Below are 16,368 nucleotides of genomic sequence, written 5' to 3'. Positions count from 1 at the left end.
CAACACAATAAAATGGAAAAAATAACTCTTGTCAACTTTAAGCCATGTTATAATGTTATTATCTCATCAACAACATACTCAGAGTTGTGTTTTGTTTCATTCACACACGTTTGAGTAACTCTTAAGTATTCATCTGTCTACACCTCCAAAGCTCAAAATGTTCTCTTCCACCTTGTGATCTCAGCAGTAATTTTCAAATTAACAGCTACTTTTTTATCTTTGGTTTAGTGGAGATTGGCAACTCCAAAGCTGAAATGATCCAAATGATTTTAGTGAACGTGTATAGAGTTTAAAAACACAGTGGAGCACTTCCTGTATTATAACATGACATCACAAGGGGTTTTCTTTTTGAGAGAAGAACTCACAGATGCAGGGTTTGTGTGTTAAACATGTGTGAATGAAACAAAACACAACTCCAGGTATGTTTTTGATGAGGAAAAACATGTTAAATTATGAGAAAATGGCTTAATATGGGCCCTTTAATTAAAAAAGTCTCTTGTTTTAAACTAGTAAAAATGTTGTGTGTTTGTAACTCACTGAAATGACAGTTGAGACTATTTAAGATAAGGTCAGTGATGCTAATTTCTCCCACAGTCAACTGTATGTAATATATTCATGTATGTATTTATTTGCATTTCTTACATATGTTATTTGCAGAGATTATCGGACTTTAGCACTAACACAATGTATACAGCATTTTCCAGCAGGTTTGAGTCTAGGTCTGAAGCCATTAAGCCTGATTGTAGAGCACTCCTCGAGTTTTTAAAAACATCAAGGATTTTTTCGATTCCTCTTTTTATTATTATCATGCTAATGGCCTTTGTGCACAGGAACAAAAGTGTGCATTTTGTGAATCCTTTGTCATCGCCAACTGATCAATGTAAGATCCCTGACGCTGGCTACACAGGGGTTCAGAAACCTTCAAACACTATTTAAAAAGTGCTTTTGACTGGGAGCTTACTGTTCTTTAAAAGCATTGACCAGCTAAAAAGGGGGATCGCTTCCTGTGTCGATTGTTAGCGTCCAGACTGAAGCCAACTCTTCTTCCCAGGCACAAAATCTAAGAAGTAAATAAATGTCTTTTTTAATTACTGTTCCCCTTCGTAATTATCAGAGGGGACGATTTATGGATTAACATATTGATTTCACTTGACCCTTGGCGAGGCTTAATTTGGACAGGCGTGATACTTTTTTGGCTGGGGATTGCAAATACAAACTGCCCAGGGCCCCTCCTCTATTCTGCTCTTTAGGCGTGTCAACCCATCTTTAGCAAATGTCTCCAGGGACGTCCAGTGTGAGCCTTTAAACGCCCCTACCGTGCTTATTCACAAGGGGAAACTGCAATACCATTGACTTTTGCCAAAAAAAAAGTGAAGGAGCAGAGGTTTAAGTAATGAATTAATCTTGACGAAAGCGATTAGTGCTTTGAAGTCTTTGATTGGGTGCAAAGCTAGTCACTTCACTATCCTCTCCCCCTCTCAGGCAGTGGAGATAAACAGTGGGAATAAACACAAATCATTAGGCAAACATCTTAACACGCTAACACAGACTGGCTGCTTATAATGCTGATAAAGGGAGTCTATGCACTCAGGATTCCAAACAGCAGACAACTCAAAGCCCAGGGGCCAAACACAGCCTGTTGTAAATATTTTGGCCCTGAAATATATTTTGTTTTTCAACCTTTTCAGCTCTAGAATTGTCAAGACGTCTGTGTGTCACACCTGGTTGAGTGTGTGTCTGTATGTTGATCTGGGGATTTCATTGCGTACTTGTGCAAATGCGCTCCTTTTGATTACGGAGCAAAAGCTTAAAGATAATGTAAAGCAACTATGACTGAAATCTATATTCTAGATCCTAAAAGTTGTTTTTTTACCCTTGCAAAATAGGGACATGATTTATCATTATAGAGACAACTGATGTTAGTATTGTATTTATGAAAATTATTGCACTTCATATGCTATGGGGATCTAAATAAACAATAAACATATATTAATATGGTGAAAGATAAGGAAAGTACAGAGGTGAATCGATGAACAGGGCAGGGTCTTAGAAATAAGTAAATTGACTGATAAGTTTAATAGTAATGGCTTGGTCCAAGTATTGGGTCTTTATTTGATTTAGTTTTGTCTTTATGAGCAAGATTGAGTTCTTACATACATACACATAGACATACACAATCTACTGTATTAGTGTTAAGGTCTAAATTAAATACTACACTTTGCCTTTGGTATATTTCCTACATTGACAATGGAGCTTTATACTATGCACAGGCCCTAATGCCTTGCTGATTATGGTGATGGCCAAATACTTTGTCAAAATGTGATCAATATGTCCTATAAGTGATTGTACATGAGTAATGGCATGATTAGAGACGCAACAGGAGAGAGGAAGAGAGATAGGGAGGAGAGAGAGCAAAAGAGAGAGAGAGATGAATACAGTCTCCTCTAGTGCTGCTGTGTCCATCAAATAATGAGATCACCTGAGACAGCCCCCCTCTACAACAGGAGCTGCTGACAGGACACTTGCCCTCCCATTGATCACACTGTCATTCAAGACAACGCCTGGGGGGCACACACACACACACACACACTCCACACATATCTACAGACTCTCCTGTACGTATGACTTGGCAGAGTTTACTTATTTACTCATTTGTTTGTTTGTATACAACACAAAAGTTGAGCTTGCTCCAAAATTATGCATGTTACAATGATTCAAATGATGAAATCTCTGCCATGTGTAGTATGAATGCAATGTGAATGAGTCCAGTGTGAAGGCAGTGTAATGTTTCCTTGTGCCGTGCCTGTATTATGCAGTCCAGTTGTTGTTTTGTCCCCGAGGTATGTCCGACAACAGGCCCATAATAGGACTCACCTAGAGAGACTCGGCATTCAGCCTCCACAAAGGGCCATCTGCAGGAACTCTGTTATTTTGCTCCAGTGAAAAGTCGCACTTTTTCTCTCTCAATGACATGGTTATTATCTTGGTCACTTAATCTCCTCAAATAAGATTGATTTCTCCTTTCAGGCTGTGTTGGAGAGCTTCTGTCAGGCCATGGGAACCATAGAGGAGCATAGAAGCTGCACAATTTTCCCATTTGATGGAGGTCACCGTCACTCGGGCAGCTTTCTTTGACTCAACGTTGGTTCGAGACACAAAAGGTGCTTTCTGTTACAGCCGAGAATGCACAATGTACAAGAAGAGAGAGGATGGAGTGTCATGCAAATGTTAATGAGTCGGGGCAGACAGGAATGAAGGAAATAGTCTTTTGCTGCTAAAAATTACACACATTTTTGTAACAAGAATTAAATAAATAAATCTATAAAGTAGGCTATAATCTCACATGCATTTTAGTAGCTTTAACTTCAAGGTTCTATATTAGACAGCACACTCTTTGAACCATGTTATAATGCTGTTGCCACTTCAAAAAGAGACATTAAAACATAGACCAGAAAATAGCATAATATGGACGATTAAAACTGTACGAATCTCATGTAACTACTGCATCTTACACCCATTCTTATTAGTATAAATATATTACTTGATACAAAAAGTATTGCTACTCAACCAAAAATTAAAAATGCCTCGTCAAGAGTACTGAGAGTGAGAGAATGAAGACTTATTTAGAACTGTGCCTCACTAAATTACTTAAAATAAGACGTATTCTGGTTCATTTGGTGCAATTAAGTGAATAGAACTTAGTGATTAGTTGGGTTTGTATGCTTCCAGTCAAATTAAGGCAAAACAAAATCAAACTTTTGTTTCATGAGTTACGTCCTCAAGCATACTCTTCTCTCAATTATCAAGCTGTGACTATACGCATTCAGTCATTCTATTCTATCCCATTGTCAAGGTCAGTGTTAGGGTACAAACTTAATTATGGAACATTTTCTTCCTTTAACTTGATTCTATTCAGTGTATTCTGTCAGAGTGCTTTATTTCTAAGCCAGTGACACGATGCAGAGTGATTTCACAGGAGAGATTTGAATAGAGACTAATTGTATTCAACTTTGTCAAACTTCATTTAATTCAAAAGGCCGCCCGCTTTGACCTCCCTTTTTAACCTTATCTATTTATTATACATTTCTATATTCACTTCTTCATTTTCCATTCAGAATCATTATTGTGAGGTCAGATGTAGCTAATAAGTTCGAAGCAGTGCATTGTCAACAGTTCCTATAAGTATCATTGATGTTAAAGATGAACAAGTCACCCTGTGTATTTTTCTTGTTTGAAGGACGATGGCGGAACTATGAATGCCCAAATAGTGCGTTTGCGGAGCTGCCACGGGTTCAAGGAGATTGGATCACTGTTTTGTTCACGGATCGGCCTCAATTCAGACACTACATAAAGACGCAGAGAGGCTGGGAGAGAGCAGTCTTTGTCGAGCTTGAAGGAAAAAGGTAGGATAGGAAGAAAAAAAAAAATACCCACGATGCAACAGTTTTTCTCTGATCCAGACTTCAGCTATATACGTATGGGCAGAGATGAGCTATCTTGTGTGCCTTTTCTTTCGCCTCTCTGTCCGTGTGATGAGTTAGCAAGACCTGCAAGTGATGAGGAGAGATAGAAGATAGAAAGGGTGCCGCTATCAGGTGGCATTCTGGGTAATTACAACTCTCTATTTGGGGGGTTTGCCGAGATCCAGAGCTGAGATAACTACTATATAATGAGGAAGAAAAGGCAGCAGATAAAGGAAGGGCTAAATGGTGCAAAATAGACTATGATGGGAAAGTCATTGCACAGCCTCAAGCCTAAACACACAGTATATTTTTTATTTTAAACACTACCACAATTACTAGGGCAATAAATTGTACAAATACTGCTCTATAAAAGTATTTTTAATATGGAAATTAAAATGGAAAAAAAATAGATAGCTGCAGCTTAGTTAGTAGAGAAATTTGTCCGCTAACCATACGTTTGGCGGTTCAATTCCTGTTTATGCATACTTTTGTTGTGACCTTGACCCAGACACTTTAGCCTCCATGCCTGTTTTTTCTGTGGTTATTATCAGTTATTACTGCTGCTTAATTTAAACATTTCTCAAATATTTTTCAGCAATACATCTTCAGAAAATTATAAGTACAATTATTCAATAAAGACAGTTTATTAGAGTAGTGTTCTCAATTAGATAACTTGATTGCTAAATTAAGCAGAACAAAAATATAATTTTGTTTACCACCTTTGTTTTTATCTTTTTCAAAACAGACTATGTTGGAAAAGTCATAGCACTGCAAGCCAACCATGCAGTAACTAAACATACTGTACCAGACCCCCAGGCATCTATCACAGATCACAAATGGTACAAAATGCGCTGATTTTTTTCCTAATGATCCCGTGAGTCACTTGATTGGTAGCGCTCGTGTTGTTTGCCCCTCAGGCTGCACAGATATTCTGCAAGTGTAAGATTACGTATAATACTTTGACAAGCAGCGGTTTAAAGATGAAGGTCTTATCAACCTTGTGGACTGCGCTGCCTTCTGTGGCGCTATTCTCCAGCTCTATAATGTGCTTTCTAAGTTGTGTTTGTCCAGGGTGCTCAAAAGAGAACTGCTCCAGCATCCTTCAGACCCTAAACACCTTCTCTTGTATATTATTGTGCGTTTTTTTTTTTCTCTTCTTCACCAAAGGATCATGACCACTATCAATAGTATTTGTGCTAATGTGATTAAGTTAATACCAAGCGGATTATTTCTCAATTCCACTTGATATGCGTAATATTTAGGTTGGTGTTTTTTGAGTAAACATTTTCAACCAAAATAAGACAAAGACGTGAAAGCATGCCCCAGGGAGCAATAAAAAACTGTATAATTAGAATGATTAAAAGAAAAGTACACAACTCATTTGGCACTCTGTGAATGTATTTGCAGCGTTTCAAAATGGGTCACAAATTTAAGACGCACAAGACAGCCGATCAACTTTATTCACATTAATTATGCATTTATTCAGAGGGCCTGCGTTAGTCATTCAAAGTGATGTGAATTGCCACAATCCGATCTTGCGCTTAAGCATGTTTTCTACATATTGTAAAGGGCTCTAAAGCTACCTCATTATGCAAAAAAATGACTTGGTCCCATCTAAAGTCTTTAAATAGCAATCAATGGGGGAGCTAAACTGTTGTCATTATAAGACTTGATGAAAGGGCCTGCTTTAAAACTCAGTTACTGCCGCTAATGGCTTGTGATGGGGACAAATTGACTGTCAATATGCTCTCCACACTACCCTTTTGTCCTGCTATAGAAAAATACATTAATAATTTCTATTCCTGGCGTTCCAAATCTTTGATCTGGGAATTCTTTGTCTCTTCTCGCAATTTCACTAAGCATCTTATTGATAGGGAAATAGGGTACAGGATACAAATCATTGAACTAAAAATATTTTGTATTAATTTGTGTAGATTTTTATTTCTCAAACAATTAATTCATTTTCAGTGGATTATCTTTGTTATCTCTAATCGGCTGTAAAAACTGGAGCATCTCCGCACTAATCCTTAACAGATAAAGCTCGATTTGAATCTCGTCTTGTTATAGGCCGTATGTGGAAAAGGCAAAAAATACCATAGACATTTCAATTGAGTTTATTTATTTATTTATTTGCCAAGCTGTGAGCAAAAAATAGGCAGGTATATTCTCTCTCTCCTCATCTTTTCTTCAAAAACCACCCAAATAATTAGTTAACTTTCAACTTCAAAACATTACTTGGGTTTGGGGGGGTCTTGTGAAGTAACACTGTTTGTTTATCCAAAAAGAAAAAGTCATCTGATAAGAAGAGGTCAAACGCATGCTACCTTGAAATCAATTTTAGCTCCATCTCCCAAAAGGTGCCACTCCGGGAATAAACAAGAAAGAAAACCTGGAGTGCCGGGTACCTCATCATGTCGCTTTATAATTTGGTCCTATCATAGTACCTCGGGGGGCTCCTGTACTGCAGACTGATGGTTTGTGCATGTGATCTCTCTCTCCTGGAAGTATAGCAATATGTCCCCATGGGCTTGTTGTTGCTTATGCCACCGCTGCTGTCGCCTGCCTTCTATATTTGCATGATATTTTTCTATTCAGTTTCCTTATCACTGTAGCGCTGTGAGGTAGGAGTGCTAGAGCCATGGCTTCCGTCTCAGAGGCTGGACCAGGCTCTCTATCAGCGAGGTAATTCTGCCACTCTCACTAACTCATCTTTGAATTATTTAAGTGTCATTTCTGGCACTCAAGCACAGGTAGAAGAGGATAAGAACATGCAAACTGAAGTGTTAAATATGGTATCAGATTGAAGTGAAATTGGGTGCATAATTATTTTTGGGCACGAAAGCTAATGTTGAAATGACATTTGTGTTCAGAAGTGGTGAAAATACTGTTACATTTATTATTTTACACTTCAATTTACATTATAATTACTCACAAAATGTTAAATATTTTACCTAGCATGAGGAGCACTGTCTTTTCCTGAGAAGAAAGTGCTCTGATTTAATCCCACAAATTCGTTTTCATATTACCAAGAGTGAGCACAGCGCACAGTCCAGGCAAGGTAAGCGCTAAATGTTATCGATACGCATGAGTGAGTGGGGCCCGTCCACCAGAACGCAGAGCTTATTTAATAATAATAATAATTAATAATAATAATAATAATAATAATAATAATAATAATAATAATAATAATAATAAATGTGATATATTGTTATTTGTTCTTATAATAAATTAAATTAATATAGGCTATTGAAATGAATTTGACGTCTATTTTATGCTCATTTTAACAGCAGACCTGGAGCCTTCAGAACTATTTATTATGTTCTTCAATATAGCCCTTCTCTGCTGCTTTTTATGTACATTTATAATTACGCACAACGGGTAAAAAGGTACGAGAACAAACCACTTAAACGCACAATTTACTCAACAAGTCCTGTTAGATAGCTGTAATTGCTTAGCTGAATATTCGCCATTCTCTCATTTCACTTGTCGATTCGCTGCCCTTGGGAAAGTCCTTTGAAGTAAACGTTTTAAAAAAGCGAAGAAGAAGAAAAGGGGGGAGCATTTCTGCAAAGTAATTAATTTGAACCGAGCGCGATTAGAAACACTCGAGACCTCCCTAACGTGAGACTATTTACGACAAATGCATGCGGCTAATGTCAAAAAATCTCCCTTTGCTTGTCGCCTCTGCTGTTAGTGATTGGGGAGTGACAGGCTGGGACTGACATGAGAGACACGTTAGATAAGGCAACTGTGAAAATAAAAAAGCCTAATCAAAATAAAATAAATAATAATGATGTCAATAATGCGGAAAAGTATGATAGTCTAACGAATAAAAATAAAGACTTTATGCAAATGTTTAATAAGCCATGCGTAAAATGTTTTTCCGTTATGAGCAGGCAGGCTGGCAGTTGCATTGAAGGCCTAAAATTAGAACAATGGGCCCAAACAATACAATACAATAAGGACACTTAAAGGATGGCCTTTCTTAACGTCACGGTAACAACAGCAAGATCATCGCGTTGTGCGTAAAAGAACTTTGACAGATAATGACGAGCCCAGAGCGCGGACAAGGAGCGCTTCAGCATCAACCTCCAACGGGGTGGGATTTGGAGAGGGAAAAGTCCCGACAGCTTGTCAGCCCTCACTGCGCATGCGTCAGTAGCACTTTCACTACCTGACACTGAATCGTGTATTTCACATGGGGCACGCCGGAGCGCTCATCCACTCGCGTAAACGACACTGTTGCTGCCAGTGCTCCGCGTCTGCGCCTGCTTGATGACAGTCCCGAGTGACAGCAAGGAAGGCAACGCGGCTTTTATTCTTCTCTTTTTTTCGATTTCTGTCATAAAACTATTGGACGTCACAATGAAGCTGAAAACATAAGTTCAGGACGCACGCGGAGACAAACGTTTGTTTTTTTTAGCAGATAAGCATCGCCGGGATGCAGAATTGAAGTCTTGAGAGTAAGTAAATAGATTTTCTTTGTTTTTTGTATGTGAATTTACATTTAGTCTTGTTGCTTTACGTGTATCTTTTTGACTTTTAACATCATCCGTGTTCTTTCTGGTTGTGTTTTATAGTTTGTCATCGCCATGTCAAAGCCAATGGATCACGTAAAACGTCCTATGAATGCCTTTATGGTGTGGTCCCGAGCCCAAAGAAGGAAAATGGCTCAAGAAAATCCCAAAATGCACAACTCTGAAATCAGCAAGCGGCTGGGAGCGGAGTGGAAACTTCTGACAGAGTCTGAGAAGAGGCCGTTTATAGACGAGGCTAAAAGACTTCGCGCCATGCATATGAAGGAGCACCCCGACTACAAGTACAGACCGAGGAGGAAGCCAAAGACACTCATGAAGAAAGACAAGTTTTCCTTCCCGGTGCCCTATAACCTCGGGGAGCACGAGGCGCTCAAGGTGAGCGGCCTTTCAGCTGGAGCTCTTTCGGACTCTGTCATTGGAAACCCAGATAAAGCCGCGGCCGCAGCTGCTGCCGCTGCAGCGCGTGTTTTCTTCAATCCGTCCATGTCCACGAACCCTTACTCCTTTTTCGATCTGGGATCCAAAATGACTGAACTTACGCCACCTTCTTTCCCGTACGCCTCCCCATTAGGGTACCCACCTGGAAGCGCTACAGCCGCTGCGTTCGCCGGGGCAGGTGGCGTGGGCGGAGGCACGCACACTCACACGCACTCGCACCCATCACCTGGGAACCCGGGCTACATGATCCCGTGTAACTGTACGGCGTGGCCCTCAGCGGGTCTCCAGCCGCCTTTAGCCTACATTCTGCTGCCTGGCATGGGCAAACCTCAACTTGAACCTTACCCTGCGTATGCAGCAGCGTTATGATAGGACACCTTCAATAATGTGAACTTACTACGAAGAAGAGAAAAGTTTTATTATGCATGCACAAACTTGTACATGTGATGAAGTTCTCGTGGTCTCACATATCACATGTGTTCTGTATATGATTATACCTTTATCTATAAGGTTATTAAGACACTCTCTGGACAATAAGAGCTCTTTTTATGTTTGGAAGCACTGGCTCAAAATGGAAGAGTTTTGAAAATGACTGTAAATGTGTACACAAGGAAACAATCGCCTCTTGATTTGCCACTCAAGGCTTGTGTTTTACATAGGGCCTGTTTCACTTCTCCGTTTTAGTGTATATACCTACTTTGAGTTTTACCCCCAAAAACCTGTTTATAGATGTCTGTAATATTTATTTGTTTTAGTGGAATTTATGGTGACGAAAGCTACACTGGATATGTCTTATTTGCACATGAGGGTGTAAGTTATTTCTCTCGTCCAACACACTGGCTTTATTACGATTATAGGCAACTTTTTACCCCCTCGCTCTTATTGCTCTTATCTTGTGCTACAGACAAAACAGCGTTTTAACTAACTCTTATGGACTTTGTATGTTTTGTGTTTTCTTTCAAACATCCCTTCTGTATTTCAATCTATTGCTACTTGTTGAGCGTAAAAAAGGACTCAAAATAAAAGCGGATGAAACGGAAAGCAATACACTTCTCGATGAGATGAACAAGATTGTTATCTATTTGTCCTTTTTTTCTTCTCCTCTCTCCCTTCTGGCTTCGGTCTAGTCCAGGTGAAGTGTAAGGTATCCTCTAAAGGCCGCTTTTGTCTGCGCTTTGAATGCCATTACTACGGTGTGTGTGCGTAAAAGTGAATCTAAATCAGGCCATTGTTATCCAGAGCCAAAGTCGTATTTATCACAATTTTAATCGTGAATGGGGAGGAAGATAACACCGTTAGCTTTTCTTTTTCCCACATGCAGAGACAAAAAACGTATTTGGAACGGGGAACAAGTGCGCCTTTCAAAACGAGCCGAGCGCGTAATATTGTAGAGGAAATGACAAGTGGAAAGAAAGTACAGGTGTGTGTGTGTGCGTGCGTGTGTGTGTATTTTAACTGTTGGTAGCTATTAGATCTATAACATGTAACCCGAGTGACTGAGACGGACTGAAAGAGGGAGAGACGCGGATTCATAGGGATCAGAGCGATTATGCAAAAACTAATTTGGACAGTCCAGGGATAATTACCTCCGTCACGCTTAATTAAACCCTTTCAGCGCTGTGTTCACCATAGTGACACCCCCGGCCTAGAACCTAACCTCCCCTCTCCTCACCGCCCCCACCCACCCTCCACTGCCATCCAGACATCCCAACTTCCAAGATCACTTTGCCTCTGAAAAAGAAAAAAAACTTTTTTTCTTGTGCGTAAAACCAATGCTTAAAATCCGTTATAAGCAGGTGCATCGTGGAGGAATTTACACTTGTAAAAACAGATTACAGCTTAATACATTTTGCCACTTAAAATTACTATGTAAGAATAGATGTCCTAAAAATATGTGCGTAATCTAAAAATAGCAAATTACGCGAAGCTACAGTGGGAATTTTCTCCTTTTTTAGAATCATTCTCGGGGGTGAAAAGGGGTTCCAAGAATTTGAAAGACTTTTTTCAACTATGGGAGCGTTTAGACGGTCGAGGAGGTTTTGTGTGGGAACAAAACGCGGGGTTGGGAGCTTTTTGTGCGAGTGTTGTTTGTTGAAGTGGAGCTCTGCAAAAGCGGCTGCCTTTCCCTCATTGTGATGAAAGCAATCAGTGGTATTTGGAAAACTGTTAGCATTGTGCACTTCTTCTGTGTCCATTGTGCGGGATTTCTTTTCACCAGGTTTTTTTTTTCAGCCGATCCAGCTGGCCGGAGTGAATAGCAGCGCAATGTGTACACGCTTTGTCCCTCCAAGCCCTTCAAGTAGCCCTCCGTGAATAGAGTGAGTTGACACTGCATGACAGTGAAACAACATAATAAAAAATACATGAGCGCGTGAATAGACGCAGGCGCATAAATAAATAAAATGGGTGGCCAAAACTGGATAAACCGAGTGACAAAACGGTGAAAGGGGGAACAAAAAGATATTTAACACGCTAGATTAGCATGAGAATGCAATCTACAAACCAGAACAATTGATGAATGGGTTTACCGGCCAAGAAAGAAATGGACTAAATGCCTTTTGAATAGATGGCCTATGTTTTTCCTGTCAAAGAGTGAGGCTGAATAGGGACAAGGTGGAGATGGGACACGGGAAGAAGCGGGAGAAAAGTTTGGTCCACTCCAAAGGTGCTTACAAGAAGGCAAGGTGCATGCGTCATTTAAAATCACAGTCAAAGCAGTACAGGCTATGATCACAATTTCAAATTCATAAAATCTTACAATCATTATAAACTGTCTTCGTCAGTCTCTTTTCTTGTACATTTATTCACAAAATGCCACATTTACCCTTAACCTTTCCTTAAATTTAAAACCGAGTGTGGAGTGAATGAATCACTGTAAAGCGCTTTGGGTCTCTTGAAAGGCGCTATATAAATCCAAGGATTAAAAACCACTATTGCAATACACTAGTTTATTACTTCTTTTATTTAACTATATCCATAGATACCTTTTGCACTTGCACCTAAATAGGTTTATTTTGTACATTTTAAGATAAAATAAAGGTGTAAACAGTGAGCACAAGAGTTGTGTCTTGTATGAATTTTTATGCCATCATTTACTATTTTAACGCAATAAGAACTTTCTAATATGACTAGTAATCACACATTTCCTTCAATAAATGTGTATTCATTTCCAAATTACACCAAGGCCTTGAAAGTCATTACAGCCTCTTTTATAAAGTATCTAATTAAAACAACACTTATTCCTTTGTTAAATAATCAAACAATTTGATGAGGGGAATAATATTAAGTTTGAAATCCTTGACAACTCTTGTCTGGCTGTATTCATCCACTCTGACATTTCCAAAGGTGAGAGATTTTGGGGCATGGCAGCCGGGTGATATTCTCTAAGCCCCCCTCCGATGCCCTGATACCATTATGTCTTAGTGTTAAACCCGTTATGTGCCTGTAAGACATTTGTCGGCGTGAGATTAGGCAAATGAACACACTACATATGTATCTGCAGTTCAAGCGTGTTTGACCTCAGAGCCATGTACAATAGTTCCCTCATCCTTAATTTGCTTAAGGCTGGCCTACGAGCAACCAGATTATCAGCTTGCCTCAATAGCAAAAGATGGTATTTTTACTGACATGAATAATACATCAATATAGTCTTTGAGGATATTTTTTTTCTATTTGTTTGCAGGAGAATTTACCTGGGATGGCTACACCTGGATCCAGTGTTGTAAACCTCAAAGAGCTATCACCGCTCACCTCTTCCATCTCATTTTGAACCAAATCAAAGTGTGCAAAAGTCTCTCCTCCAGCAATCTCTCCCATCTCAGGTTCAGGTCAGGAATGTTTATGAAGGCACACATATTACCTGTAATCTGTCCGAGTGGGAATCGCTGTATTTTTTGGACTTTTCTATGCTCCCAGGAGGGGGGTATAAAATGGGGGAGAAAAAATTATCTTGCATTGCACCTTTGCGGCAACAGCTGAAAACGTGGCAAATCAAAGGCGGAAAAAAGGGTAGGTGTGTCACTGTGCCCAGGGTCAGTCAGAGAGATGAGGAACTAAACAGGGACCCTCTGAAGTCCAACTTTGGATATTAGGAGTTAATGCTACAGACTGGGTTGAAGCAGGAAGCAGGCAGGTGGGATGTGAATTGAGAACAAAGTGAGATGCTCCATGTGTTTCTATAAAATGGCACAGTTCCCCTACTATATATATATATGTATTGCATAAACATTTCCTTAGAGATGTATGCAGTTACTTGTGATTTTGATAGTTCATTTAGGTTCAAGTTTAAATAACAAATAAGGATGCCTGGTTAGTATTGGTCACCCATTATATCTAGCCTTATAACTTGTAAGTAAATAGATAAAGTCTCCTTATATTTTGGCTTAACACACAGTGAGAGTCCATGCATACATAGCATATTAGAAAATTAACTTAAAAAAAAAACTAACTAACTTATACCAGACATATAATTAATGGCTGTGATATAATTATATTTGCCCTGTGAGGTCATATCAACTATGTACTCGAGATGGTCCACCGGCTACAGATAGGCTATAGAGAGATTATTTATTTAAAATTTTGTTATTATTTTATATTATGTTTGTTCTAGATTCAGTGTTTAAGCAAAACTATTATTAAACATTTATTTTAATAAGAAAAGGTTTAACATTACATATCTTGAAAGAAGAGAAAACATGCAGATATTGTTGAAATTTTTCAATAAATATTTAGTTTGCCCCATAAATTAATCCTAGTTTTTAATTTTGGCCCTCTGTGAATTTGAGTTTGACACCCTTGAACTAGACTAACAATTAGAAAATTCCCATGCATATTACATTACATTTACAATATAAAAACACATCATGTTAAATTATTGTACCTTATAACCTTACTTCAATCCTGTCCAGTCAGATACAGAAAGTTAATGAAGGCTTGTTTGAGTTTGTATACTAAATATTTACTTGTCATCTTGGCCTTAGTTGATAAAAAATAATTATTTATTAAATTAAATGTACAATTTTTGAATGACTAGACTCTATTTAAGAGTGTCTGCTTTGAAACAGTGTTGAGCTCAGTCTGACTCTAAAGCTCCCACTACTGTCTAAAACCACCCACTGCAACCTTTTTAAATTATAGGAATCAGTTCAAGTGGCATTTACTAGTCAAACATAATTTACAGAAGTGTAATTTAAGATGAATAAAACATCTATGGTGACAGAAGATTAGACTTTCTGTAAATAGTTTATGAAGCATTTAACCCAAAATCATGAAGCAGGATTACACTCAGGATACGTCAATAAATTGGAATAATGTCAGTGTGTGTAGCCCTTTAAAAATATTCTTTAACAACTGACATGACATTTTTTGTTCCTTTTCCAAATGACCGCTGGCAGAGATTGGCTGGTTCTCATATTAATTCCCAGGTTTTTCAAGGAGGGGAGAAAAATATATCTATCATAATGAAGTTGAAGAGCCGATGCCCTGAGGTACAGTCACAAAGAAGTCTATCTTACTATAACACAGGAGACACAGGCTACAGATAAGTACCTGTCAGCTTGGCACAGTCTACATGCTCTGCCTATCAATAAAAAGAGATTATTTTTCCCACTTATTACAACAAAGATCTGGAGGGCTCGGAGATTGCACCTTTAATGAGTAGGAATCATTTGCAGACATACTCGAACACACCCCTCCCCTCCCCTCTTCCTCTTCTCTCAATTTTTATAAGAACTTATTAAAATGAACTATTGCCAACATTAATTCTCCTGGATTATTTATTACATTTTAACAGGATTAGGGAGAGCAGAGCACGATTTGGGATTCACAGCCCGTTGTTGTCGATAGGGAGGGTTTTAAGCGCTGAAATTCTCGACTTGTTGAAAGTAACATAGGCAAAATAGATCATTGTCAAAATGGGATGTGACTCCGTAACTAATCTTTGGAATTATGTCAGGTGAATAGGAATTAGTTTTCTTCTGTCAGTGAGAAGTGTATATCATTATGCCAGCTATACATTTCATTATGTTTACACGCTTGAATATTAAAGGTGGTATTATGGACAAAATTGGGTTATGTACAGTATATCCGAATATGATGAGGTGTTCAATCTGAAATACAATGCCAGTGAAATGCAGTATATTTGGCATATGTTTTACACCATCCTGACTCAGCCCTCATCCATCCTTCTGACTGCTAGGTCTGTCACGATAATGCCTATATCGACTTATCGTTCCGTATATGAAAGATGGAACAATATTTTTTGGGGTCAGTATTTTTTGTGTTCACTTTTTCTTTGCACTAGAGGGAGATTTTTGGTTATTGTTTGGTAATATGATAAGATTTACGACGTAAAAGAATTGAATTAATGACTCATTACAGATGCAAACTTAGTACTAAAGTGTTTTATTTTGCTATTTATTTATTTAATTTAAAATTTAAAATTGTATATTCTACATTTAGAATCATTTTTATGGTTTAAATCTGCTCTTGGATTTTTGTGTCAGTGGCATAAATTAGTTGCAATATTATCATTTATCGCCTATATTTACTTCAGCAATATCACACTTCAAAATGTGCTGTTATAATTGCTCAGATGTAAGTACAAGAATGTTGTGAGATTTAAAACCAGACAGACATGTGGTCACTTTTTATTATGAATAATTCAGGGGAGAAATTTATCAAAAATATTTATGGTATTTAGGGCTGGGTGATATGGGGATAAAAATCAAAAGATGATTTCATTCTTGTGACTGTGATCTGCTTTAGTCATATCGTCATTGTGATAGTCAGTTCTCTATTTAATAATGAAGACACTTTTTCCCTCCCACTTCTCCTATTGGTTAGCCTCTATATGGCTCTGAGTGAGTGACAGCTTGATTTGACCAATCACAGTGAACTTTCAGACCAAGCAGACAGCTTAATGGCAATAG

At 38.5% G+C, this 16,368-nt stretch overlaps 1 protein-coding gene across 1 annotated transcript; it reads left to right on the top strand.

Annotated features, from left to right (window-relative positions):
• The first annotated feature begins 8,676 nt into the window (after positions 1 to 8,676).
• On the top strand, positions 8,677 to 10,445 carry sox21b (SRY-box transcription factor 21b). The gene is made up of 2 exons (XM_020939169.2): positions 8,677 to 8,926; positions 9,044 to 10,445. Exon 2 carries the CDS (start codon positions 9,056 to 9,058, stop codon positions 9,806 to 9,808), a length of 753 nt encoding a protein of 250 aa, XP_020794828.1. The 5' UTR covers positions 8,677 to 8,926; positions 9,044 to 9,055; the 3' UTR covers positions 9,809 to 10,445.
• The last annotated feature ends 5,923 nt before the right edge of the window (positions 10,446 to 16,368 follow it).

This window comes from Boleophthalmus pectinirostris, unplaced genomic scaffold (assembly GCF_026225935.1).
Source record: "Boleophthalmus pectinirostris isolate CB_2022bp ecotype Guang Dong unplaced genomic scaffold, ASM2622593v1 HiC_scaffold_1, whole genome shotgun sequence".
In the NCBI taxonomy this organism is placed as follows: domain Eukaryota; kingdom Metazoa; phylum Chordata; class Actinopteri; order Gobiiformes; family Gobiidae; genus Boleophthalmus; species Boleophthalmus pectinirostris.
This window is presented reverse-complemented; position numbering and strand designations above follow the sequence as displayed.

What these genes read in the sequence shown, in the direction of transcription:
- sox21b (XM_020939169.2), top strand. Translation starts at nt 9,056, where the DNA reads ATGTCAAAGCCAATGGATCACGTAAAACGTCCTATGAATGCCTTTATG.